The sequence below is a fragment of the Pelophylax lessonae genome (genome assembly GCF_965119305.1).
Source record: "Pelophylax lessonae genome assembly, chromosome: 3".
Taxonomy (NCBI): Eukaryota; Metazoa; Chordata; class Amphibia; order Anura; family Ranidae; genus Pelophylax; species Pelophylax lessonae.
The window spans coordinates 686,723,556-686,750,428 of NC_138770.1; the positions used below are offsets into that span (position 1 = coordinate 686,723,556).

A 26,873-nucleotide genomic window follows, 5' to 3' on the forward strand; every position below is an offset into this window, starting at 1 on the left:
CGGCTTACCAGTCCTCGCGGAAAACTGTTGCTGATTTTCCCGATGCTGGTTTTCGCCCTTTTGGCGAAGCGTTGGATACCTTGGTGAAGGGTGTCACGGGGGGCAAGAGCACCATGCTGCCCCAGAACCCGAAGAACAAGTCCTTTCGAGGAAAACGGGGTTCTGCGCCTAGATCCACTCAGGGGTCCTTTCGTGCCTTTCGGAACCAATCCAAGGGCAAGCCCTTCAAGGCTCAGGGCGGTCAGAAGAAGCCCTGGGTGGGTAAGCAGAAGTCAGGCAATGCCGGCTTGGCGGGTCAGTCCGCCTCTGCCTGAAGGGGCGCCCTCCCCCGTTTCAAGGGTGGGGGGATGTTTGCGCGGTTTCCTCCAACCTTGGCTGCTCTGGATATCGGACAGGTGGGTTCAGGAAATCATTCAATCAGGGTACAAGATCGAATTCCTTTCCCGGCCGGCGGACAGATTCTTTCCCTCAAATCTTCGTTTGCCTCCTGGGCGGCTGCAGGCCCTGCACCGAGCGGTTCAGGACTTTCTTGCTCAGGGGGTGATTGTCCCTGTGCCTCATCGGGACAGGTTTCGGGGGTTTTATTCAAATCTGTTCACTGTGCCCAGAAAGGAGGGCAAAGTGCGTCCTATTCTGGACCTAAAAGCGCTGAACTGCTTTGTGCGCGTTCGGAAATTCCGTATGGAGTCTCTCCGCTCGGTAGTGGCTTCCTTGTGCCCAGGGGAATTCCTGGCCTCGATAGATCTCAAGGATGCATACCTGCACATCCCCATTTTCGAGGGTCATCAGCCGTACCTTCGTTTTGCTATCGCAGAGGATCACTACCAGTTTGTGGCGTTACCTTTCGGTCTCGCTTCGGCTACAAGGGTGTTTACCAAAGTACTGGCGCCGGTTCTGGGCCTGTTAAGGGCACAGGGCATTGCGGTCTTGGGTTACCTGGACGATCTACTTTTGAGATCGCGTGTCAGCCAGGACATAGTGCGCGATCTGTCCACCACGGTACAGACGCTCCAGGAGTTCGGATGGACCATAAATGTTCAGAAATCGGCGTTGTCTCCATCGGTTCGTCTTCCCTATCTGGGAATGATTCTGGACTCCTCTCAGGCAAAGGTGTTCCGGACCTTGCAGGACGCGCTCACTCAGGGCCTGTATGCGGTGCCTGGGTTTGATGGTTTCGGCCTTCGAGGAGATTCCCTTTGCTCAGTTTCGCACGCGGGCTCTCCAGGCGGAGATCCTGGCCAGGTGGGACAGACTGCCTCAGTCCCTGGATCTGAATGTCTCCTTGAGTCATCAGACCAGATTGGCTCTTCTGTGGTGGCTCCAGTCCCCGTCGGTGGCGGAGGGCAAGTTTTTCCGTCCTTTGGTGTGGACGGTGATTACCACGGATGCCAGCCTGTCGGGCTGGGGTGGGGTCCTGGGCAACCTGTCTGCCCAGGGCACTTGGTCGGAGGAGGAATCCTCCCTCCCGATCAATGTGCTGGAATTGCGAGCGATAAAACTCTGTCTCTTCCAGTGGTCGGACCGTCTTCAGGGTCGTCCTGTCCGGGTACAGATGGACAATGCTACTGTGGTGGCTTACATCAACCACCAAGGGGCACCAGGAGTGCTTGGGCTGCCCGGCAGGTGACGGACATTCTGTCTTGGGCCGAGACTCATGTCCCGGCGATCTCGGCAGTTCACATTCCGGGTGTGGAGAATTGGCAGGCTGATTATCTGAGCCGCCAGACCCTGGATCAGGGGGAATGGTCCCTACACCCGGAGGTCTTCCAAATGCTGTGTGCGAAGTGGGGATCCCCGGATGTGGATCTGTTCGCATCTCGGCTAAACCGAAAGTTGGAAAGGTTCGTGGCAAGAACGCGCGATCCGTTGGCGGACGCCTCGAATGCGTTAGTGGCCCCTTGGCATCAGTATCATCTGATGTATGCCTTTCCTCCGATTCAGTTGCTGTCCAGGTTCCTCCGCAGGTTAACCTCGGAACCGCACCTGGTGATTCTGGTGGTGCCAGACTGGCCTCGCCGGTCCTGGTATGCCGACGTTGTTCACCTGGCAGTGGCGCCTCCGTGGCGGCTGCCAATGCGGGAACATCTACTGTCTCAGGGACCGATCTTCCATCCTGCTTTACAGTCGCTGGCTTTAACGGCCTGGCTGTTGAGACGCAGGTCCTGAGGGACAAGGGTCTCTCCCCTGAGGTTATCCCTACTCTAATCAATGCTAAGAAAACCTCTGGTAAAATCTATTACCGTACCTGGAAAGCTTATTTCTCTTACGTCCTCCGACAGTCGCCGCCTCTTCATATGGGGTATTAGACTTTGCTCCGAAGGAGTAGCTAGGCAACAGAATATGTTAACAATAAAGCTTTAACATATCCCACCCTCAAGGGGTGGTCCCCTCAGTCAATACCCTCCTACTTCCTGCAACCATATCTCAGTTTTAATGTCTAGCTTGTCAGGAGTGGCTGGCTCTCTCTGTGCTGGGACTTTTTGTCCCAGACTCTTTCTTCTTTTTAATATTTTGTTTGAGTTTTTTTCTCTACCTTTACTTAGCTGTTATTTTGGTCAGCATTAGTTAGTTCTTCGGACGAAGAGGATCATGCGGACTGGGTCTCGGGCTGATCCCCCTGATCGCAGGTCGTGGGTCAGTGGCTTCCCAGTCTGCCATCGAGCGTTCAGCCAGGTAACGCTCCTGGCACAGTGAACGACCCATCCCTGTTCGGTGCAGGGATGTTTGGTGAGGTGGCTACCTCACCGGACGCTGTGCGGTTTCTTAACCGCCATTGTGTGCGTCTTGAATTGCGACTCTCCCTGCCTCATGTGCAGCGGCTTGTTCGCCTGTGCGGGTTCCCCACGCCATGTGAGGTAAGTGTATCTATGTGGGGACCTGTCTGTCTGGGGGGGGTCTCAGTCTGGGACTGTGTAACCTGCCTTTATTCACACTGCTTGTCTCCCTATCTCTCGGCTGCATGCTGTGGGCTGCAAGGGGGGGGGGGAGCTGTGTGACACTGTGTGTGTCAGGCTGGGCAGTGTGGGAAGCTGTGTGCTGTGGGGCATGTTTTTATGGCATGTTGGGGCATATACAGCGATCGCTGCGGCGATCTAACATGTATCCATATAATGGGATAAGCTTGTGTGTTTTTATGCACTGTGGAGCGGCGATTTCGGTGCCAAACGACGCCATTTTACCGGCGCCCGCTCCGGCCGCATGGTTTACATGCACGGCGGCCATTTTCTTGTAGCCTCCATAGGCTTACATAGAGCGCCCTGGCAGCATCACTTCCTCTTTCCTGGAACACCGATCGAGGCAGCAGCAGCGGCGGGGTCTCCTCAGGTTTTATCCTTCTATTCCTGTTTGCCATTGCCTGTATTCAGTCTGTATATTCCCTGTGGGGGTCTCATTGTGCCTGAGTGTGGTGCGGTGGGCTGCGCTTGCCGCGCTTGCTGAAAGGGGGCAGTTAACCCTTGGTTGTCTGGCATACAGGGGCAATGGATTCTCAGGAGGGCAAGTTTCCCACAGTATTGGTGGAAAGCCAGGGGACCGCTGTTTCCCCCCCAGGGGGGGATTTAGCCACTATTGTGGCTGGCCTTGCTGCCCAGGTGCAAATGCTGGTGGCTGCTCAATCTACTAAACGGCCCAGAGTTGCTCTGTCCTCTGATTCTGAGGGTGAAGGTGATGGGGCTGTTCTAGCAGGGACCCCTTTATCGGGGTCCCGCTCCTCTCTTGATCTAGTGGGGTCTGAGGTGGAGGCTGAAGTTGAGGGGGTCGATAATTCTCCCCCTGGCTCGCCTGAAGAGCTTGCAATCATGGATGAGTTGATTGCTTCCATTAAGCAGACGCTGCGTTTGCAGGACGAAGTGTGTCCTCCCGCTGCCTTGGCGGCTTATGGGACGCAGAGAAAACGCAGGACGCCGCAGGTTTTTCCCTGCAATGCTGATTTTCAGCGCGCTGTTAAGGATCAATGGCGCGATCTGCGCAAACCTTTTGCGGTACCAAGTAAATTCAAGCTGCGTTATCCTTTCTCGCCTGCCACTGATGAACGGTGGTGTGTGCCTCCACCAGTGGATCATGCAATTGCGGTTTTGAACAAAGCCACTGCGATTCCTGCAGAGGGTTCCCCTGTTTTCCGTGATGCCACGGATAGGAGACTGGAGTCTCTTGCCCGTCATACTTATTCTGTTACGGGTTCTATGCTTAAGGCTCTGTTTGCTTCTCTCATGGCGGCCCAGGCGATCGCAAGTTGGACGCAGATGCTTAGGCGCGTCCTAGTGGCCGATTCGGCCTCGGCGGCGACCCTGGATATGGTGGATCAGATCCACCAGGGTGTCATGTATCTGTGTGATGCGGACCTGGACCTGATTCCGTTGGCTGCACGTGTGCACAGCGTGGCGGTGTTGTCTCGCCGCCTGGTTTGGTTGAAATGTTGGTCGGTGGACCAATCTTCACGTAAAACCTTAGCCAATCTGCCTTATGATGGGTCTCGCCTTTTTGGGGAGTCCCTGGATGTGTTGATTAAGGGGATCACCGGGGGTAAGAGCACTCTCTTGCCCCATTTCCCCAAGGCTAAGGGGGCTTCTGGGAAGAAGCATGCGAATTTTCGGCCCCCTCAGGGGTCCTTTCGTGCCTTTCGGCCGCACTACAAGGGCAAACCGTTCAAAGGCCAAGGCTCTCAGAAGAAGCCCTGGTCTGGGAAACAGAAGTCCGGCCAATCCGGACCTGCGGCCCATAACAGTTCGGCATGAAGGGGCGCCCTCACCCAGTTTTGGGGTGGGGGGACGCTTGCTCGGTTTTCTTCAGCCCTGGTTGGCCCGTGTGCGGGACAGATGGGTTCTGGAAATCGTTCAATCTGGTTACAAGATCGAGTTTCTCTCTCGGCCGGAGAGCAGATTTTTTCCCTCAAATCTACAACTGTCTCCAGAGCGCCTGCGGGATCTGCACCTGGCGGTGCGGGACCTGAGGGCTCAGAGAGTGGTGGTTCCGGTGCCTCATCGGGACAGATTTCGGGGGTTTTATTCCAATCTGTTCACCGTGCCCAGAAAGGAGGGCAAGGTTCGTCCGATTCTGGACTTGAAAGCTCTGAACCGCTCTGTGCGGGTTCGCAAGTTCCGCATGGAGGCCCTGCGCTCGGTGGTGGCTGCCCTGGTTCCGGGGGAATTCATGGCCTCCATCGATTTGAAGGATGCGTACCTTCACATCCCCATATTCGAGGGGCATCAGAGATACCTTCGATTTGCCATTGCGGAGGATCACTACCAGTTCGTGGCGTTGCCCTTTGGGCTCGCCTCGGCTCCGCGGGTCTTCACCAAGGTGCTTGCACCGGTTCTGGCATTATTGAGGGCCCAGGGCATTTCTGTCCTGGGGTATCTGGACGACATTCTGATTCGGTCTGCGACCAGTCAGGGAAGGACCTGTCTGTCACAATGCAAACTCTGCAGGAGTTCGGTTGGACGATAAATGTTCCAAAGTCGACACTGAGTCCGTCGGTTCGTCTTCCCTATCTGGGAATGATACTGGACTCGGTGCAGGCGAAGGTCTTCCTGCCGGAAGACAAGCTCAGGACTCTTCAGGAGGAAGTCAGGTCCCTCAGGGACGTTCCACACTCGTCTCTGCGGACGTGTATGAGATGTCTGGGATTGATGGTCTCGGCCTTCGAGGCGATTCCTTTCGCTCAGTTTCACACGCGGGGTCTCCAGGCGGAGATCCTGTCCAAGTGGGACGGGCGACCTCAATCTCTGGATCTTCAGATCTCGTTGAGTCATCGCACCAGGGAAAACCTTCTGTGGTGGCTCCAGTCCCCGTTGGTGTCCGGGGGCAAGTCGTTTCGTCCGATCTCGTGGACGATAATCACTACGGATGCCAGCCTGTCGGGCTGGGGTGGTGTTCTGGGCGTTCTGTCCGCCCAGGGGACCTGGTCGGAGGGGGAGTCTTCCCTCCCGATCAACATTCTGGAATTACGTGCGATAAGGCTCTGTCTTCATCGCTGGACGGACCGGCTGCAGGGCTGCCCGGTTCGGGTGCAGACGGACAATGCCACGGCGGTGGCATACATCAACCACCAAGGGGGCACCAGGAGTGCCCGAGCGGCTCGAGAAGTGGCCGACATTCTGTCTTGGGCCGAGACTCATGTCCCGGCGATAACGGCGGTTCACATTCCGGGAGTGGAGAACTGGCAGGCGGACTATCTGAGTCGCCAGACCCTGGATCAGGGGGAATGGTCTCTCCATCCGGCTGTCTTCCAGATGTTGTGCGCGAAGTGGGGTCTTCCAGATGTGGACCTGTTCGCGTCTCGCCTCAACTACAAGGTGCAGAGGTTCGTGGCAAGGACGCGCGACCCTCGGGCAGACGCGTCGGACGCGTTAGTGGCCCCGTGGCATCAGTACAGGCTGATGTACGCTTTTCCACCGATTCAGTTGCTGTCCAGGTTCCTTCGCATGTTACACTCGGAACGCAGCACGGTGATTCTTGTGGCACCGGACTGGCCTCGCCGGTCCTGGTACGCAGACCTCGTGAATCTGGCGGTCGACGCCCCCTGGCGTCTGCCTCTTCGAGACGATCTACTGTCTCAAGGACCGATTTACCATCCTGCTTTACAGTCGCTGGCTTTGACGGCCTGGCTGTTGAGACCGAGGTCCTGAAGGAGAAGGGTCTCTCTCCAGAGGTCGTTCATACCTTGATCAACGCGAGGAAGTCTTCCTCGGGAAAGGTTTATTACCGTACTTGGAAGGCCTATTTTGCCTGGTGTGAGTCCAGGGGGTTTTCACCCCGCACGTACTCGGTTTCCCGTGTGCTGTCTTTCCTTCAGACGGGTGTCGATCAGCGTTTGGCGCTGGCCACGATAAAGGGTCAGGTGTCTGCGCTGGCCGTTCTGTTTCAACGTCCCGTGGCTTCCAACTCCTTGGTTGGCACTTTTATTCAGGGTGTGCGACATCTGGTTCCTCCTAGGAGGGATCCTTTGCCCCCCTGGGACTTGAATCTAGTTCTTTCTGTGTTACAACGTGCTCCTTTTGAACAGATCAGGGAGATTTCGTTGTCTCTGTTGTCCAAAAAGGTCGCCTTTTTGGTGGCGATCACTTCGGCTCGCAGAGTGTCGGAACTGGCGGCTTTGTCCTGCAAGTCTCCGTACCTGGTTGTTCATTTGGATAAGGTGGTCTTGCGACCTAATCCTTCTTTTCTGCCGAAACGAGTTTCGGAATTCCATCTTAACGAGGATATTGTTTTGCCTTCGTTGTGCACGAAGCCTAAACATCCAAAGGAGGTGAGATTGCACTCTCTGGATGTTGTTCGGGCGATTAGGGTTTACCTTAAATCGACTGAGTCTTTTCGTAAGACGGACTCCTTGTTTGTTCTTCCAGAGGGTCCTCGGAAGGGCATGGCGGCTTCGGCCTCTACCATCGCCAAATGGATCAGGCAGACCATTGAACAGGCCTATGCCTTGCAGGGGAAGGTTCCCCCTGTGCCTGTGAAGGCGCACTCTACTAGATCACTGAGTACGTCCTGGGCCTGCCGTCATGGGGCTTCTGTAGCCCAGGTGTGTAAGGCGGCGACCTGGTCGACCGTGCACACTTTCACAAAATTCTACAAAGTAGATGTTCAGGCATCGGCGGATGCTTCCTTTGGCCGCAAGGTTCTTAGTGCGGCTGTTCCATAGGGTCCCTTGTTGGGGACTCCTGGCTGTTGGGATATCTTTGTATTCCCTGTTTTTTTTGTCTTTTCCTGGGTTGTTGCTCCTGTTGAGCACTTATTTTTGCTGTTGCCCAGCTGGTTTCCTTCCTTTGGTAAGGTTCCTTTCTTTGATGTGGAGACTGCGTTGCCTTTCGGCGCGGATGCGTTTCCCACCCCTCATGTTTGCACTGCTTTGGGACGTCCCCATATGTGACGAATATGAAGAGGCGGCGACTGTCGGAGGACGTAAGAGAAAATGGAATTTTTGTAAAATCTTACCTGTAAAATTCCTTTCTCTGAGTCCTCCGACAGTCGCCGCCCCCGCCCCTCTTTTGGGGTTGAATGTATACTCTACTGCTATTCCACTAAAACTGAGATATGGTTGCAGGAAGTAGGAGGGTATTGACTGAGGGGACCACCCCTTGAGGGTGGGATATGTTAAAGCTTTATTGTTAACATATTCTGTTGCCTAGCTACTCCTTCGGAGCAAAGTCTAATACCCCATATGAAGAGGCGGCGACTGTCGGAGGACTCAGAGAAAGGAATTTTACAGGTAAGATTTTACAAAAACTCCGTTTTTGCCTGGTGTGAGTCCAGGGGGTTCTCCCCACGCTCTTACTCGGTGTCGAGAGTGTTTGCTTTCCTCCAGTCTGGAGTGGACCAGCGCCTGGCGTTGGCCACGATAAAGGGCCAGGTGTCTGCACTGGCTATCCTTTTCCAACGCCCTGTGGCGTCTCATTCCTTGATTCGCACCTTCATTCAAGGTGTGCGACATTTGGCTCCTCCCAGGAAGGAGCCTTTACCTCCATGGGACTTGAACTTGGTTCTGTCCGTGTTACAGCGTGCTCCCTTTGAAAACATCAGGGAGATATCGTTGTCTCTGCTGTCTAAGAAGGTTGCTTTTTTTAGTGGCGATCACTTCGGCTCGCAGAGTGTCAGAGCTGGCGGCGTTGTCTTGCCGCTCTCCTTACTTGATTATTCACAAGGATAAAGTGGTTTTGAGACCACCCCCGTCCTTTCTTCCCAAGGTGATCAATGAGTTCCACCTTAATGAGGACATTGTCCTGCCTTTGCTTTGTACGAAGCCTAAGCATCCGAAGGATATTGCTTTGCATTCCTTGGATGTTGTCAGGGTGATCAGGGTTTACCTGTCGTCCACTAAATCCTTTCGGAAGACGGATTCCCTGTTTGTCCTTCCTGAGGGACCTCAGAAGGGCATAGCTGCGTCCGCAGCAACTATTGCCAAGTGGATCAGACAGACCATTGAGCAGGCTTATGCTTTGAAGGAACGGGTTCCACCCTTCTCTGTTAAGGCGCACTCTACCAGATCTTTGAGTGCATCCTGGGCCTATTGGCATCGGGCCTCAGTGGCCCAGGTGTGCAAGGCTGCGACTTGGTCGTCGGTGCACACTTTCTCAAAATTCTACATAGTCGATGTTCTGGCATCAGCTGATGCTTCCTTTGGCCGCAAGGTTCTCAGTGCGGCAGTGCCATGACGGACCCTTGTTTTTTTTCTGGGTCCCTGGCTGTTGGTATTTGCTTTCCTGGGCTGTTGCTCCTGTTGAGCATTGTTTTTTTCTGTTGCCCAGAGGTTCTCTTACTGTGCGTGTAAGATTCCTTTCTCTGATGTGGGTATTGCGTTGCCTTTTCTACAGGTTGCGTCTCCCACCCCTCATGTCTATACTGCTTTGGGACATCCCAACAGTGATGACTTAGAGGAGACGGCGACTGTCGGAGGACGTAAGAGAAAATGGAATTTCTCTTACGTCCTCCGACAGTCGCCGCCTCTTCATATTCGTCACATATGGGGTATTAGACTTTGCTCCGAAGGAGTAGCTAGGCAACAGAATATGTTAACAATAAAACTTTTAACATATCCCACCCTCAAGGGGTGGTCCCCTCAGTCAATACCCTCCTACTTCCTGCAACCATATCTCAGTTTTTAATGTCTAGCTTGTCAGGAGTGGCTGGCTTTTTCTGTGCTGGGGCTTTCTGCCCCAGACTCTTTCTTCTTTTTAAAATTTTGTTTGAGTTTTCTCTCTACCTTTACTTAGCTGTTATTTTTGTCAGCATTAGTTAGTTCTTCGGATGAAGAGGATCATGCGGACTGGGTCGCAGGTCGTGGGTCAGTGGCTTCCCAGTCTGCCATCGAGCGTTCAGCCAGGTAACGCTCCTGGCACAGTGAACGACCCATCCCTGTTCGGTGCAGGGATGATTGGTGAGGTGGCTACCTCACTGGACGCTGTGCGGTTTCTTAACCCCCATTTTGTGCGTCTTGAATGCGACTCTCCCTGCCTCATGTGCAGCGGCTTGTTCGCCTGTGCGGGTCCCCCACGCCATGTGAGGTAAGTGTATTTATGTGGGGACCTGTCTGTCTGGGGGGGTGTCAGTCTGGGACTGTGTAACCTGCCTTTAATCACACTGCTTGTCTCCCTATCTCTCGGCTGCATGCTGTGGGCTGCAAGGGGGAGGGGGGAGATGTGTGACACTGTCTGTGTCAGGCTGATCAGTGTGTGAAGCTGTGTGCTGTGGGGCATGTTTTTTGGCATGTTTGGGCACTATACAGCGATCGCTGCGGCAATCTGACATGTATTCTGATACTGGAATGTAATGTGTGTTTTTTACTGCACTGTGGAGCGGCGGTTTCGGCGCCAAAAGGCGCCATTTTGCCTACACCCGCTCCGGCCGCATGTTTTACATGCATGGCGGCCATTTTCTTGTAGCCTCCATAGGCTTACATAGAGCGCCCTGGCAGCATCACTTCCTCTTTCCAGGAACACCGATCGGGGCAGCAGCAGCGGCGAGGGTCTCCTCAGGTTTTACCCTTCTGTTCTTGCTATCCATTGCCTGTGTTCAGTTTGCATATTCCCTGTGGGGGTCTTATTGTGCTTGAGTGTGGTGCGGTGGGCTGCGCTTGCCGCGCTTGCTTAAAAGGGGCAGTTAACCCTTTGTTGTCTGGCATTACAGGGGCAATGGATTCTCAGGAGGGAAAATTTCCTACAGCCTTGGTGGAAAGCCAGGGGACCGCTGTCTCCCCCCCAGGGGGGGATTTGGCCACTATTGTGGCTGGCCTTGCTGCTCAGGTGCAGATGCTGGTGGCTGCTCAATCTACTAAAAGGCCCAGAGTTGCTCTTTCCTCTGATTCTGAGGGTGAAGGTGATAGGGCTGTTATGGCGGGGGCCTCCTTATCGGGGTCCCGCTCCTCTCTTGATCTAATAGGGTCTGAGGTGGAGGCTGAAGTTGAGGGGGTTGATAATTCTCCCCCTGGCTCGCCTGAAGAGCTTGCAATCATGGATGAGTTGATTGCTTCCATAAAGCAAACGCTGCGTTTGCAGGATGAGGTGTGTCCCCCCGCCGCCTTGGCGGCTTATGGGACGCAGAGAAAACGCAGGACGCCGCAGGTTTTTCCCTGCAATGATGATTTTCAGCGCGCTGTTAAGGAACAATGGCGCAATCTACGCAAACCTTTTGCTGTACCAAGTAGATTCAAGCTGCGTTATCCTTTTTCACCTTCCACTGATGAAAGGTGGTGTGTGCCACCCCCAGTGGATCACGCAATTGCGGTTTTAAACAAAGCCACTGCGATTCCTGCAGAGGATTCCCCTGTTTTCCGTGATGCCACGGATAGGAGACTGGAGTCTCTTACCCGTCATACTTATTCTGTTACGGGTTCTATGCTTAAGGCTCTGTTTGCTTCTCTCATGGCGGCCCAGGCGATCGCAAGTTGGACGCAGATGCTTAGGCGCGTCCTAGTGGCCGATTCGGCCTCACCGGCGACCCTGGATATGGTGGATCAAATCCACCAGGGTGTCATGTATCTGTGTGATGCGGACCTGGACCTGGTTCCGTTGGCTGCACGTGTGCACAGTGTGGCGGTGTTGTCTCGCCGCCTGATTTGGTTAAAATGTTGGTCGGTGGACCAGTCTTCGCGTAAGACCTTAGCCAATCTACCTTATGATGGGTCTCGCCTTTTTGGGGAGTCCCTGGATGTGTTGATTAAGGGGATCACCGGGGGTAAGAGCACTCTCTTGCCCCATTTCCCCAAAGCTAAGGGGGCTTCTGGGAAGAAGCATGCTAATTTTCGGCCCCCTCAGGGGTCCTTTCGTGCCTTTCGGCCGCACTACAAGGGCAAGCCGTTCAAAGGTCAAGGCTCTCAGAAGAAGCCCTGGTCTGGTAAACAGAAGTCCGGCCAATCCGGATCTGCAGCCCATAACAGTGCGGCCTGAAGGGGCGCCCTCACCCAGTTTTGGGGTGGGGGGACGCTTGCTCGGTTTTCTTCAGCCCTGGTTGGCCCGTGTGCGGGACAGATGGGTTCAGGAAATCGTTCGATCTGGTTACAAGATCGAGTTTCTCTCTCGGCCGGAGAGCAGATTTTTTCCCTCAAATCTTCAACTGTCTCCAGAGCGTTTGCGGGACCTGCACCTGGCGGTGCGGGACCTGAGGGCTCAGGGAGTGGTGGTTCCGGTGCCTCATTGGGACAGATTTCGGGGGTTTTATTCCAATCTGTTCACCGTGCCCAGGAAGGAGGGCAAGGTTCGTCCAATTCTGGACTTGAAGGCTCTGAACCGCTCTGTGCGGGTTCGCAAGTTCCGCATGGAATCCCTGCGGTCGGTGGTGGCTGCCCTGCTTCCGGGGGAATTCATGGCCTCCATCGATTTGAAGGATGCGTACCTTCACATCCCCATTTTCGAAGGTCACCAGAGGTACCTTCGATTCGCCATTGCGGAGGATCACTACCAGTTCGTGGCGTTGCCTTTTGGTCTCGCCTCGGCTCCGCGGGTCTTCACCAAGGTGCTTGCACCGGTTCTGGCATTGTTGAGGGCCCAGGGCATTTCTGTCCTGGGGTATCTAGATGACATCCTGGTTCGGTCTGGAGGAGGACCTGTCTGTCACGATGCAAACTCTACAGGAGTTTGGTTGGACGATAAATTTTCCAAAGTCGACGCTGAGTCCGTCGGTTCGTCTTCCCTACCTGGGAATGATTCTGGACTCGGTACAAGCGAAGGTCTTCCTGCCGGAAGACAAACTCAGAACTCTTCAGGAGGAAGTCAGGTCCCTCAGGGACGTTCCGCACTCGTCTTTAAGGACGTGCATGAGATGTCTTGGGTTGATGGTCTCGGCCTTCGAGGCGATTCCCTTCGCCCAGTTTCACACGCGGGGTCTCCAAGCGGAGATCCTGTCCAAGTGGGATGGGCGACCTCATTCTCTGGATTTTCAGATCTCGTTGAGGCATCGCACCAGAAGAGACCTTCTGTGGTGGCTCCAGTCCCCGATGGTGTCCGGGGGCATGTCGTTTCGTCCTATCTCGTGGACGGTGATCACCACGGATGCCAGCCTGTTGGGCTGGGGTGGTGTTCTGGGCGTTCTGTCTGCCCAGGGGACTTGGTCGGAGGGAGAGTCTTCCCTTCCGATCAACATTCTGGAATTACGTGCGATAAATCTCTGTCTTCATCGCTGGATGGACCGGCTGCAGGCCTGCCCGGTTCGGGTGCGGACGGACAATGCCACGGCGGTGGCCTACATCAACCACCAAGGGGGCACCAGGAGTGCCCGGGCGGCTCGAGAAGTGGCCGACATTCTGTCTTGGGCCGAGACTCATGTCCCGGCGATAACGGCAGTTCACATTCCGGGGGTGGAGAACTGGCAGGCGGACTATCTGAGTCGCCAGACCCTGGATCAGGGGGAATGGTCTCTTCACCCGGCTGTCTTCCAGATGTTGTGCGCGAAGTGGGGTCTTCCAGATGTGGACCTGTTCGCGTCTCGTCTCAACAACAAGGTGAGAAGTTTCGTGGCAAGGACGCGCGACCCTCGGGCAGACGCGTCGGACGCGCTAGTGGCCCCGTGGCATCAGTACAGGCTGATGTACGCGTTCCCACCGATTCAGTTGCTGTCCAGGTTCCTTCGCAGGTTGCACTCGGAACGCAGCACGGTGATTCTTGTGGCACCGGACTGGCCTCGCCGGTCCTGGTACGCAGATCGAGACGATCTACTGTCTCAGGGACCGATTTACCATCCTGCTTTACAGTCGCTGGCTTTGACGGCCTGGCTGTTGAGACAGAGGTCCTGAAGGAGAAGGGTCTCTCTCCAGAGGTCGTTCATACTTTGATCAACGCGAGGAAGTCTTCCTCGGGGAAGGTTTATTACCGTACTTGGAAGGCCTATTTTGCCTGGTGTGAGTCCAGGGGGTTTTCACCCCGCACGTACTCGGTTTCCCGTGTGCTGTCTTTTCTTCAGACGGGTGTTGATCAGCGTTTGGCGCTGGCTACGATAAAGGGTCAGGTGTCTGCGCTGGCCGTTCTGTTTCAACGTCCCGTGGCTTCCAACTCCTTGGTTGGCACTTTTATTCAGGGTGTGCGGCATCTGGTTCCTCCTAGGAGGGATCCTTTGCCCCCTTGGGACTTGAATCTCGTTCTATCTGTGTTACAACGTGCTCCTTTTGAACAGATCAGGGAGATCTCGTTGTCTATGTTGTCCAAAAAGGTCGCCTTTTTGGTGGCGATCACTTCGGTTCGCAGAGTGTCGGAGCTGGCGGCTTTGTCCTGCAAGTCTCCGTACCTGGTTATTCATTTGGATAAGGTGGTCTTGCGACCTAATCCTTCTTTTCTTCCGAAACGAGTTTCGGAATTCCATCTTAATGAGGATATTGTCTTGCCTTCGCTGTGCGCGAAGTCTAAACATCCAAAGGAGGTGAGATTGTGTTCTCTGGATGTTGTTCGGGCGATAAGGGTTTACCTTAAATCGACTGAGTCTTTTCGTAAGACGGACTCCTTGTTTGTTCTTCCAGAGGGTCCTCGGAAGGGCATGGCGGCTTCGGCCTCTACCATCGCCAAATGGATCAGGCAGACCATTGAACAGGCCTGTGCTTTGCAGGGTAAGGCTCCTCCTGTCCCTGTGAAGGCGCACTCTACTAGATCTTTGAGTACGTCTTGGGCCTGTCGTCATGGGGCTTCTGTAGCCCAGGTGTGTAAGGCGGCGACCTGGTCGACCGTGCACACTTTCACAAAATTCTACAAAGTAGATGTTCAGGCATCGGCGGATGCTTCCTTTGGCCGCAAGGTTCTTAGTGCGGCTGTTCCATAGGGTCCCTTGTTGGGGACTCCTGGCTGTTGGGATAGTTTTTTGTATCCCCTGGTTTTTTGTCTTTTCCTGGGTTGTTGCTCCTGTTGAGCACTTGTTTTTTACTGTTGCCCAGCTGGTTTCCTTCCTTTGGTAAGGTTCCTTTCTTTGATGCGGAGACTGCGTTGCCTTTTCGGCGCGGATGCGTTTCCCACCCCTCATGTTTGCACTGCTTTGGGACGTCCCCATATGTGACGAATATGAAGAGGCGGCGACTGTCGGAGGACGTAAGAGAAAACGGAATTTTTGTAAAATCTTACCTCTAAAATTCCTTTCTCTGAGTCCTCCGACAGTCGCCGCCCCCGCCCCTCTTTTGGGGTTTGGTTGTATACTCTACTGCTATTCCACTAAAACTGAGATATGGTTGCAGGAAGTAGGAGGGTATTGACTGAGGGGACCACCCCTTGAGGGTGGGATATGTTAAAAGCTTTATTGTTAACATATTCTGTTGCCTAGCTACTCCTTCGGAGCAAAGTCTAATACCCCATATGTGACGAATATGAAGAGGCGGCGACTGTCGGAGGACTCAGAGAAAGGAATTTTACAGGTAAGATTTTACAAAAATTCCGTTTTTTGTAAAATCTTACATGTAAAATTCCTTTCTCTGAGTCCTCAGACAGTCGCCGCCCCCGCCCCTCTTTTGGGGTTCTTATTACCTACTGCTATGCTACCAAACTCAGTTGGGAGTGATCACTGCAGGGGGGTATTGACCAGATGGGACAGCCCCCAGGGGTGTGTATATGCAAATACATTTTGTTTTTAACTAAGTCTATATGCCTAGCTACTCCTGCGGAGAAGAGGACAATACCCAACAGTGATGACTTAGAGGAGGCGGCGACTGTCGGAGGACTCAGAGAAAGAAAGGAATTTTACAGGTAAGATTTTACAAAAATTCAGTTTTTTTTTTTCTCCCTCCCAGGTTAGCGGCCATGATAACAGAGTAAACTGCGTCCGGTGGCATCAGGGCGGCGGTCGTCTGTACAGCTGTTCAGAAGACAAACACATCATAGAATGGAACACACAGACCTGCAAAGTGAAATGGTGAGTGGATGATCCGGCGTCTCCCATCCCAGCAACCAAAATCTCATTCCTAGTCTGAAGATGGATTGGCCACATTTATTTTCTATTTCCACATGGGGATCCTGCCAATAATACGCCTAGGGTGACAACACTCGCTATACTGTATCTATGGGGGGGGCAGCATTGTCATCTTAGGACATAATTTACTTTTCTCAAATATAAGGAGTATAGCCCATAGAGAGAGCTGGAACAATGTACAGTATGTCACAAAAGTAAGTACACCCCTCACATTCTATCTTTTCATGTGACAACACTGAAGAAATGAGACTTTGCTACAATGTAAAGTAGTGAGTGTACAGCTTGTATAACAGTGTAAATTTACTGTCCCCTCAAAATAACTCAACACACAGCCATTAATGTCTAAAATGTGAGGGGTGTACTTACTTTTGTGAGATGCTGTAAAATGAGTGCGGGGGTTTATCAGCTCATTATTTTCACTAAAGATAAAATAAAATGCTTCCAATTGTATATTTACCAGAGCAGAAGGAAGTGAGTGGATGTTCATTATTGGGGTTTACATGTTTTTCCATCAGTCTGTTTGTATCGGTGTCTCTGAGTGATCAGACACTATTGGGGACCCCCCCTACTCCACTACGTTGTATAACTATGTACACCCCCCCCCCCCCAATACCCGGAGGAGTGAGGAGATTGGATGGAGCGCTGTGATGACATGGAATGGTTTCCCTTATTTCTGATTTAGAAATGGTAATTCTCTCTTGGCTGTCTGAGCACCTTCCCCTCCCCCGTCCCTGAGCACCTTCCCCTCCCCCGTCCCTGAGCACCTTCCCCTCCCCCGTCCCTGAGCACCTTCCCCTCACCCGTCCCTGAGCACCTTCCCCTCACCCGTCCCTGAGCACCTTCCCCTCACCCGTCCCTGAGCACCTTCCCCTCACCCGTCCCTGAGCACCTCCCCCCTCACCCGTCCCTGAGCACCTCCCCCCTCACCCGTCCCTGAAATATAACAGTGACCCTTCCTTCCTTCCACATAGTGACCCTTCCTTCCTTCCACATAGTGACCCTTCCTTCCTTCCACATAGAGATCCTTCCTTCCTTCCTTCCTTCCACATAGAGATCCTTCCTTCCTTCCACATAGAGATCCTTCCTTCCTTCCTTCCACATAGAGATCCTTCCTTCCTTCCATCCACATAGAGATCCTTCCTTCCTTCCATCCACATAGAGATCCTTCCTTCCTTCCTTCCTATAACATAGTGACCCTTCCAGGGTTCGTACGGTCATGAAAATCCTGGAAAAGTCATGGGATTTTGACATGACACTTTCCAGGACTGGAATAGTTATGGAAAATGAGTAAAACCCACTAAGTTTTGGAAAAGTCGTGGAATTTGTTCATTGAATTTTGTGCACCTATTTTATTTAGAAAATGTATTGTATTGTACTGTATTCTGTGGACTATTTTCTCTGTTTCGGGTTTAGGCGGATTAATCAGCCGCAGTGCACCGCACAGCTGAAGCCTGATCACTGGTCTCTTCAGTATGAATAGACCGTGACAGGCTGGGAACTCTGCGGCGGATTGATCCGCTGAAACCTGAAACTGAGAAGTGCACTTACTGTCCCGCTCTCAGGGACGTACCAGCAGGGCGGGGGAGGCGCGCGCACTGGGGGTGTCAGCCGGGCCACTGGGATCGCCGCACTGGGTGGGGATGTCAGCCGGGTCACTCGCATCGCTGCACTGGGGGGTGTCAGCCCAGTGTCTGAAGGGCCGCCTGCATCGCTGCACTGGGGGGTGTCTGAAGGGCCGCTCGCATCGCTGCACTGGGGGGTGTCTGAAGGGCCGCCCGCATCGCTGCACTGGGGGGATGTCAGGCTAGTGTCCGCCGGGCTGCCCGCATCGCCGCACTGATCGGTTTCAGGCCGGTGTCCGCATCTCAGTGTGAAGAACTTCCTAGAAGGCAGCTGCAGCGGCAGGAAGAAGGTCAGTGCCTGAGGAGTCTCGTTTTCTGTGCTGGATGGGATGGGGCAGCTGCATAGAGATGAATTGAACTTTCCATATTTATTCCTCATGCCTCATGCCGCTGAATACTTGTTACTCCTCCTCTCAGAAGCTGCACTAGGAATATTCAAAGTTCAATTCATCTATATGCAGCTGCCCCATCCCCCTCCTATACAACTTCCTTTGCTGGCCCCCCTGAGTGCTCTTTAGCCCCCCCGTGCTCCTTAGCCCCCCCGTGCTCCTTAGCCCCCTCAGAGCTCTTTAGCCTCCTCACTGCTCTTTAGCCCCCCCCCCCCCCGGTGCTCTTCAGCTCCCCACAGTGCTTTTCATCTCCCCCCCCATGCTCTCTGGCTCCCCCAGTGCTCTCCACCCCCCTGTGCTCCCTGGCTCCCCCCTCAGCTATTTCCAGTTCCCCCCCAGACAGTGCTCTCCAGCCCCCTGTGCTCCCTGGCTCCCCCCTCAGCTATTTCCAGTTCCCCCCAGACAGTGCTCTCCAGTTCCCCTGGTTTTCCCTGCTTCCACCCCCCTGCACCTTCCAACCCCCCTGCAATGCTTTCCAAACCCCCCCTTAATTCTCTTCAGTCCCCCCCCCCCCCTCCGTGCCCTTTAGCTCCTCCAGTGCTCTCTGCTACCCCTGTGCTCTCCGGCCTCCCTAGTGCTCTTCTATCTTTTATCATGTCCGCAGTTCTTGACCATCTCTTGCATCATGTCCACACTCTCTGACCATCTCTTGCATCATGTCTGCAGTCTCTGACCATCTCTTGCATCATTTCTGCAGTCTCTGACCATCTCTTGTATCATGTCCGCAGTCTCTGACCATCTCTTGTATCATGTCCGCAGTCTCTGACCATCTCTTGTATCATGTCCGCAGTCTCTGACCATCTCTTGTATCATGTCCGCAGTCTCTGACCATCTCTTGTATCATGTCCGTAGTCTCTGACCATCTCTTGTATCATGTCCGCAGTCTCTGACCATCTCTTGTATCATGTCTGCAGTCTCTGACCATCTCTTGTATCATGTCCGCAGTCTCTGACCATCTGTTGTATCATGTCCGCAGTCTCTGACCATCTCTTGTATCATGTCCGCAGTCTCTGACCATCTCTTGTATCATGTCCGCAGTCTCTGACCATCTGTTGTATCATGTCTGCAGTCTCTGACCATCTCTTGTATCATGTCCGCAGTCTCTGACCATCTCTTGTATCATGTCCGCAGTCTCTGACCATCTCTTGTATCATGTCTGCAGTCTCTGACCATCTCTTGTATCATGTCCGCAGTCTCTGACCATCTTCTGTATCATGTCTGCAGCCTTTGACCACCTCCTGTATCATATCCACAGCCCCACACTTTTTTTCCCAGGACTTGACCCCTGAGTATAGACAAGAGTAAGTGCCACATTTGTGCATCTGTGCCATCCATGCCAGTCCACCTGCACCTCCATCATGACTGTGGCTTGGGCCTAAAGAGTAAGCGCCACATTTTGTGCATCTGACTGTGCCATCCATACCAGTCCGGGAGCACCTCCATCATGACTGCCTAAACTGAAGCTTTTTCCCCATGTATACTACAAAGATTGTGATTTATTTTAGTAAAAATATGCTGGGTGTGACATGGATTTTCTTCTTATTTAACATGTACACATAGAGATTTCATGAAACTTTAGGTCATGAATATTTACGTGAAGTCATGGAAAAGTAATGGAAAAGTCATGGAATTTTATTGGTAAAAATGTGTATGAACCCTGCCCTTCCTTTCTTCCTTCCTCATAGTGACCCTTCCTTCCTTCCTTCCTTCCTTCCTCATAGTGACCCTTCCTTCCTTCCTTCCTTCCTCATAGTGACCCTTCCTTCCTTTCTTCCTTCCTCATAGTGACCCTTCCTTCCTTCCTTCCTTCCTCATAGTGACCCTTCCTTCCTTCCTCATAGTGACCCTTCCTTCCTGTAATATAACGCTGTAAATATTTTTCTTACTGTAACTTTCATTTTCCTCCCTCTGTAGTAAATGGAAAGGAGACAATGGCGGCGGGGTCAGCTGTTTGTGTATAAGTCCAGATGGAAAAATGTTGCTGTCTGCGGGACGGACGATCAAACTGTGGGACCTGGAAACCAAAAACCTCACCAGGGTAAGTTGCACCGACCTGAATCCAGAGAAGGAGGAGGGGAGCTAAAAGGCTGAACCTCAGAAGGGCTTTGACTCATTGGTTCCCTGTTTCTGGCCCAGTGGTGGCACTCACCTCGGGTGACTTGGTAGATGGATTCCTGGTTGGTTGCACCACCTGGTCTGTCTTCTCCCCTCCATCGATCGTGTATTGGTAAATGTGATCTAAAATCAAGACGCTCCTCTTGGTAAATGTGGGGGATGGTATGCGCTGTCTACCTGCTCAGGGCTGCTCCATAGTGCCGTCCCTGCCTGTTCCTGAGACAGCCAGATCACCGTGGAGAATACTGAGTTGGTTTATCTTTGTGATTCACCAACTTCCAAGCTCCACTACATTCTTCAAAGACCCCCCAAACTGCATCCTCTAAAAGACCATCACCCCCTCCTCTCCTCCCCGGGCACTCATCGGCAGTTACATCCCTCATCTTCATACGACCTCCAGGGGAGTCTCACTCATCCAGTGACACCATGGGCCTGTATTTCCTGTCCGGGGCAGTACACGATCGGTTAATCAGTGTGTGGTAAGCTGACTGGATTATCTCTGTTTGGAGGGGAGAAGTTTACATTTTTCAATTGAAAGTGTGCATTGCAGGGTGTGGACCTGTTAGTGATCAGCGCTGGGACATAAGTCTTCAATGGCTGATTGTTACATGAGCAGTTACATGCAACTGGCCACAATTAGATGGGGGTGCTCTCAGCCTCCGGTTTTCAGCCGTGCTTCCTCCCACATCTAATCACTGGGAACCCCTCCTCCGCTGTGCTTCCACCCACATCTAATCACTGGAAACGCCTCCTCCGCTGTGCTTCCTCCCACATCTAATCACTGGAAACGCCTTCGCTGTGCTTCCTCCCACATCTTATCACTGGAAGCCCCTCCTCCGCTGGGCTTCCTCCCACATCTAATCACTGGGAACCCCTCCGCTGTGCTTCCTCCCACATCTAATCACTGGGAACCCCTCCTCCGTTGTGCTTCCTCCCACATCTAATCACTGTGAACCCCTCCGCTGTGCTTCCTCCCACATCTAATCACTGGAAACCCCTCCGCTGTGCTTCCTCCCACATCTAATCACTGGGAACCCCTCCTCCGTTGTGCTTCCTCCCACATCTAATCACTGTGAACCCCTCCGCTGTGCTTCCTCCCACATCTAATCACTGGAAACCCCTCCGCTGTGCTTCCTCCCACATCTTATCACTGGGAACCCCTCCGCTGGGCTTCCTCCCACATCTAATCACTGGGAACCCCTCCTCCGCTGTGCTTCCTCCCACATCTAATCACTGGGAACCCCTCCTCCGTTGTGCTTCCTCCCACATCTAATCACTGTGAACCCCTCCGCTGTGCTTCCTCCCACATCTAATCACTGGGAACCCCTCCGCTGGGCTTCCTCCCACATCTAATCACTGGGAACCCCTCCGCTGGGCTTCCTCCCACATCTAATCACTGGGAACCCCTCCTCCGCTGTGCTTCCTCCCACATCTAATCACTGTGAACCCCTCCGCTGTGCTTCCTCCCACATCTAATCACTGGAAACCCCTCCGCTGGGCTTCCTCCCACATCTAATCACTGGGAACCCCTCCGCTGGGCTTCCTCCCACATCTAATCACTGGGAACCCCTCCGCTGGGCTTCCTCCCACATCTAATCACTGGAAACTCCTCCGCTTGGCTTCTTGCATGTGATCACAAGTATGATTGGGGCCTTCAGGTAAAAGTCAAAATGATTCAAGTTGTTTACACTTCAATAAAAAAAAAAAAAAACTGAAGTCCAGATCAGGGTGGGCCCTGTCAGTGCAGATGGAGAGGTTGTAGAAGTTTAGATCAGGGTGGGCCCAGTCAGTGCGGATGGAGAGGTTGTAGAAGTTTAGATCAGGGTGGGCCCAGTCAGTGCGGATGGAGAGGTTGTAGAAGTTTAGATCAGGGTGGGCCCAGTCAGTGCAGATGGAGGGGTTGTAGAAGGTTTAGATCGGGGTGGGCCCAGTCAGTGCAGATGGAGGGTTTGTAGAAGGTGTAGATCGGGGTGGGCCCAGTCAGTGCAGATGGGGGGGGTTGTAGAAGTTTAGATCAGTGTGGGCCCAGTCAGTGCAGATGGAGGGGTTGTAGAAGTTTAGATCGGGGTGGGCCCAGTCGGTGCAGATGGAGGGGTTGTAGGATTGGTATGGCGGTGGGTTTAGTATTGGTGTGTGCGGTAATCTCCACAAATGTGGTTTCAATTCTCTGAATCCAGTGAAGACATTTCCTTGGCTGTGTCTGAGTGCCACCAGTCACCCTCCGCTGTCCCCCTCCATATCTGCTTGTAAGAGGGTCACCACCAGGTAGCATGGGAGGGGGGGGGGGGGTCACAATGCAACTTTCACTACTTCTGATGTGCAGGTGTCACCTGAAGGTGACGTATTCTTGTAATAAGACGGTTTGGATTTCTTGTGTTCGGCCTATAAACATGCGCTGTGTGTTCTAGGCAGGTCCGGACTGAGAAGAAAGAGAAGAATGCGGTTCTGTCCTTCACACTCTCCGAATCTCCGGTGGCTGTAGACCTGGCGCCCTCCCTCAGCAAAGACGAGGTAAGACACCCTGATTCTTCACTTCCTGGGGGGATCCCTGCTATCCGCCTTCTGGAGGCTTACACTGCTGTCTCTGCTTGTCCTCAATATGGTTAGACAGAGGAAGGAGGTGGGCTGCAGCAGAGGTGGGGAATAGTCCAGCTGGTCTCCACATGCCATATCCAATGTCCACAGCCCCAAGAACCGGTTTATACAACTGATTAAACCACTTCCATACATGTATAGACACCCATTAACCTGAGGAATGTAGGACATATTAACTATATAGGCCCGGTTGTCTACTTCACTAAGAGGATTGGTAATCCTAAACCGGGTGGCCGGCTTGGTCTGTTTAGACTTCCCCCCCAAAATCTTTGACCTTTCAAGACCGGACCATGTGACAAAAGGAACCCAATTCAATATGGCGTTCACAAGAAGCATTGGGCCTTTAGGGTGGACTGACCTCATCTGATGGTTTGTTGGGTCTCTTGGGTCATGCAGTGGTGTATTTAGGTTTTGTGCTGCCCTAGGCCTGACTAAACTCGTGCACCCCCTAATTTAACTATGACCCACCCCTTCCTGTCAAGGCCACACCCCTTCCTGTTTCAAACCCGCCCTGCCATCTGTAAACCACACCCCGTCCTCTTTGGGCTCCACCTTTTCCTCTTAGACCTCCACCTCCTCCTCTGTACATTAAAAGTGGGTACAAAGTGCCTACTTGTATATTTTGTTGTTTTGTATGGGTTCATCAGTTTGCGAGAGTGCTCCTGGGGGCCCCCCATTAGGCAGCGGGGATGCCAATCCACAGGGCCGGCGGCCGTAATTGCCGTCGGGCACCCGCGATCTTTCCCCGCTGAGAGAGAACGACGGTCCGCTGTTGTAAACACTGCTGACCATTGTTCTCTCTGAAATGATCACAGAGCGCCTGTGATACTCCTATTTAGGATCACAGGTCTCTATGTTCATTTCACAAGTCTCTCCCCCATACAGTTAGAAATCACTCCCCTAGGCTCACACTTAACCCTTTGATCACCCATAATGTTAACCCCCTTCCCTGCCAGTGTCATTAGTACAGTGACAGAGCATATTATTAGCATTGATTACTGTAGTAATGTCACTGGTCCCCCCAAAAGTGTAAAAAATGTCAGCTAGGGGTTTGATCTGTGCGCCGCAAAGTCGCAGTCCCGTTAAAAATCGCAGATCGTCGCCATTACTAGTAAAAAAATAAAAATTCTCCTCTGCAGTGAAAGGTGAATTAGGGGAGCCAAGTGCCAGAAACTGGGCTCTGGGACTCCAGTGGGAATGGGGACCCCGGGGCACCCCTGCCCGAGCCTGTCCTGATCAACCCCCCTCCCTGCCCAGTATAATCTGATCTAATGACTGATCCCATTTAAAACCATCTTCATCATCAGAGTAGGTAGGTATGTCTGTAGGTAGAGATGTAGTTGGGTGGGTGTGCTCACTGGCAGTAGTGGCTGGTGCTCAAAATTTTTTTTGGGGGGGGGGGGGGCGCAAACAGAAAAATGTAATAGGCATTGCTTTGCGGCAAAAAAGCTGTAAAAAATTGCGTGACTTTGAAGTCACAAAAGTGTGAAAGGGGCCTTCAGTAATCAAGGTATATTCAATGCACAGTGACCAGCATGCCCCCTTCAAAACAGTGACCACCGGGCTCCCTTCAATGCAGTGACCAGTGTGCCCCCTTCAATGCAGTGACCAGAGTGCCCCCTTCAAAACAGTGACCACCGGGCTCCCTTCAATGCAGTGACCAGCGTGCCCCCTTCAATGCAAAGACCAGTGTGTTCCCTTTCAATGCAGAGACCAGCGTGCCCCCTTCAATGCAGAGATCATTGTGCCCGCTTTGAATGCAGAGACCAGCGTACCCCCTTTCAATGCAGAGACCAGCGTACCCCTCTTTCAATGCAGAGACCAGCGTACCCCTCTTTCAATGCAGAGACCAGCGTACCCCTCTTTCAATGCAGAGACCAGCGTGCCCCCTTCAATGCAAAGACCAGTGTGTTCCCTTTCAATGCAGAGACCTGTGTGCCCCCTTCAATGCAGGGATCATTGTGCCCCCTTTGAATGCAGAGACCAGCGTACCCCCCTTTCAATGCAGAGACCAGCGTGCCAAGCCCCCCCCCCCCAGACCAGTGCACTTACCTGTAGCAGTGGCCTCTCTTCAGTCCCCGCGTCTCCTCGAGTCCTTAGTCCTCCCGCCTTCTCCTCGGCAAATGGCATGGGGTTTGCCTTTCGGCCAATCAGGAAGCGTGTCTCGGACCCGCTTCCTGATTGGCCAGGAGGAGGATCCGTGTGACAATAGCGAATTTTCATTTTCTATTGTCACACAATGGGTGGGCTCGGGGCGCACTGCTCTGCACCTTGGGTCCACCCTTTGCTGAAGCCTATTAGAGCCTCTGGCTCTAATCAGGTGATTTAAAAAAAAAAAAAAAGCCCCATTGAACTCCATGCGTCCGGCGCCCCTCATGTAGATTAGGGGGCCGGACGCATGGATAGGGGGGCGGCGCCCCTGTGCCCCCAACACACTGGCCGCCACTGCTCACTGGCTTTACCTGCCTTGGGTCACTGCAGCAGCTTCTCCACTATGATGCCCAGGTCCTCAGCCTTGACAGCCTGAAGCAGCTCCTGGTTCTTCTTCATCCTCAGTGCTGCACCCCAGGGGAGTACGATCCTGGGTACTGGAGAGGAAGGGCAGATCCTAGCAGAACTTGATTGGTCCTCAGTCCTCACATCCCCAGCATCCTTCCCTGGAGAGGAGGAGGGCTAGGAGATGGATGGGGACACAGGGTCAGATGTGCTCTCAGGAACACCATACTCGGGAGCCAGAAGGGGCAGGGCAAGCCTGGGGGAGGAGCCAGACGTACCCGGGTGCAAGTGCCATACTCGGGAGGCAGGTCGAGGAGGGAGGGGCGGAGCCGAGGTGCCAGGGGAGGAGCCACAAAAACCTGGGGGTGAGCTTCATATCGCACCGCACCGAGGAGAAAAGGGTGGAGCAAGGCGCCATGGTGAGCCGGGGGAGGAGCCAGAATTAGCTGAGGGTAAGTTCCATACTCGGGAGTCGGGCCAGTGAGGAAGGGGTGGAGCTGAGGTGCCAGGGGAGGAGCCAGGAATACCTGGGAGCGAGCTCCATTCCCCAGGGAAGGAGGGGCGGAAGCGCCAGGGTAACCCCTAAGGAGGAGCGAATACCCCGAGCAGCAAGGAGGGGAGGGGAGAAGGATCATAACCTGCCATTAATCTCCTGATCCCACCCCCCTTCCATGAATAATATGATTGGCTGCACGGACTCACAGCTGCACTTAGGCGGGGCGGTGCCACTGCACACTCTGCGACTGCAATGAATCACATTGTTGTTTATCATGGCCGGTCCACTGCTGCTGAAAAGATGCCGATAAGTGCCATGAGCCGCTCGGGACTGTGTGTGTGGGAGGCGGCTGCGGGCGGCATTAGGCAGACACGGGAGCAGACTCAGAGGACGGATCGGGTTTTTTTTTCATGCGGGGGGCGGCTTTTTTGCCGCCCCCCCACAAAGTGCCGCCCTAGGCCTGGGCCTTGTTGGCCTAGGCCAAAATACAGCATTGGGGTCATGCTGCTTTTGCATCTGATGTGCATCTCAGAACCGTAGACTGCAGGTTCATGGTATTGGAAGATGTTCTTCTGTTCTGTGTATATCTGATCTCTTGTATTGTTCTCCTCCTGCAGCCTCTGAAGCTGGCCGTGGTGTGCCGGGACAGACAGTTGCACTTATTCCAGCACATATTGAATGGGTAAGTTACAGGCTGGAGAGGATGTAGAGACGACTCTTTGCCCAAATAGACCTTTATGTTAATAGAAAGGCGCACATGTTCTCCACATTCTCAGGTTCAGTTAAAGTCCAACTCCTAGAAAAGTGGAAAATTCCCTTTCTCTTACGTCCTCCGACAGTCGCCGCCCCTTCATATTCATCACCAATGGGTTATGTCCTCTCATCCGTAGGAGTAGCTAGGCAATAGAATATGTTAGTACAAAGACTTTTAACATATCCCACCCCCAGGGGGTGGTCCCCTCAGTACATAACCCTCCACTTCCTGTATCCAACCCAGTTTCATTTGTCTAGCTGTCAGGAGTGGCTGGATGTTTCTGTGCTGGGACACCTTGTCTCAGCTCTCTTTCCTTTCTTTGGATTTTATTTGAGTTTTTTCTCTCTTTCTTGTTAGCTGTTATTTTACCAGCGTTAGTTAGTTCTTCTGATGAAGAGGATCATGCGGGCTGCGTCTCGGGCTGACCCCCCTGGTCGCAGGTTGTGGGTCAGTGGTTTCTCAGCCCGCCATCGAGCGTTCAGTCAGGTATCGCTCCTGAGTTATCTGAACGACCCATCCCTGTTCCGTGCAGGGATGCC

At 53.2% G+C, this 26,873-nt stretch overlaps 1 protein-coding gene across 1 annotated transcript in view; it reads left to right on the plus strand.

The window, feature by feature from the left end:
• LOC309550675 (WD repeat-containing protein 43-like) overlaps window positions 1-26,266 on the plus strand; it is a gene marked incomplete at both ends in the record, with an annotated part of 51,702 nt that extends 25,436 nt beyond the window's left edge. Inside the window, 5 exons of the mRNA XM_082251008.1 lie at window positions 15,689-15,810; window positions 19,793-19,916; window positions 20,297-20,472; window positions 22,402-22,504; window positions 26,198-26,266. Coding sequence (XP_082107134.1) covers window positions 15,689-15,810; window positions 19,793-19,916; window positions 20,297-20,472; window positions 22,402-22,504; window positions 26,198-26,266 — 594 coding nt within the window. The remainder of the gene's footprint in view (window positions 1-15,688; window positions 15,811-19,792; window positions 19,917-20,296; window positions 20,473-22,401; window positions 22,505-26,197) is intronic.
• Between the last annotated feature and the right edge of the window lie 607 nt (window positions 26,267-26,873).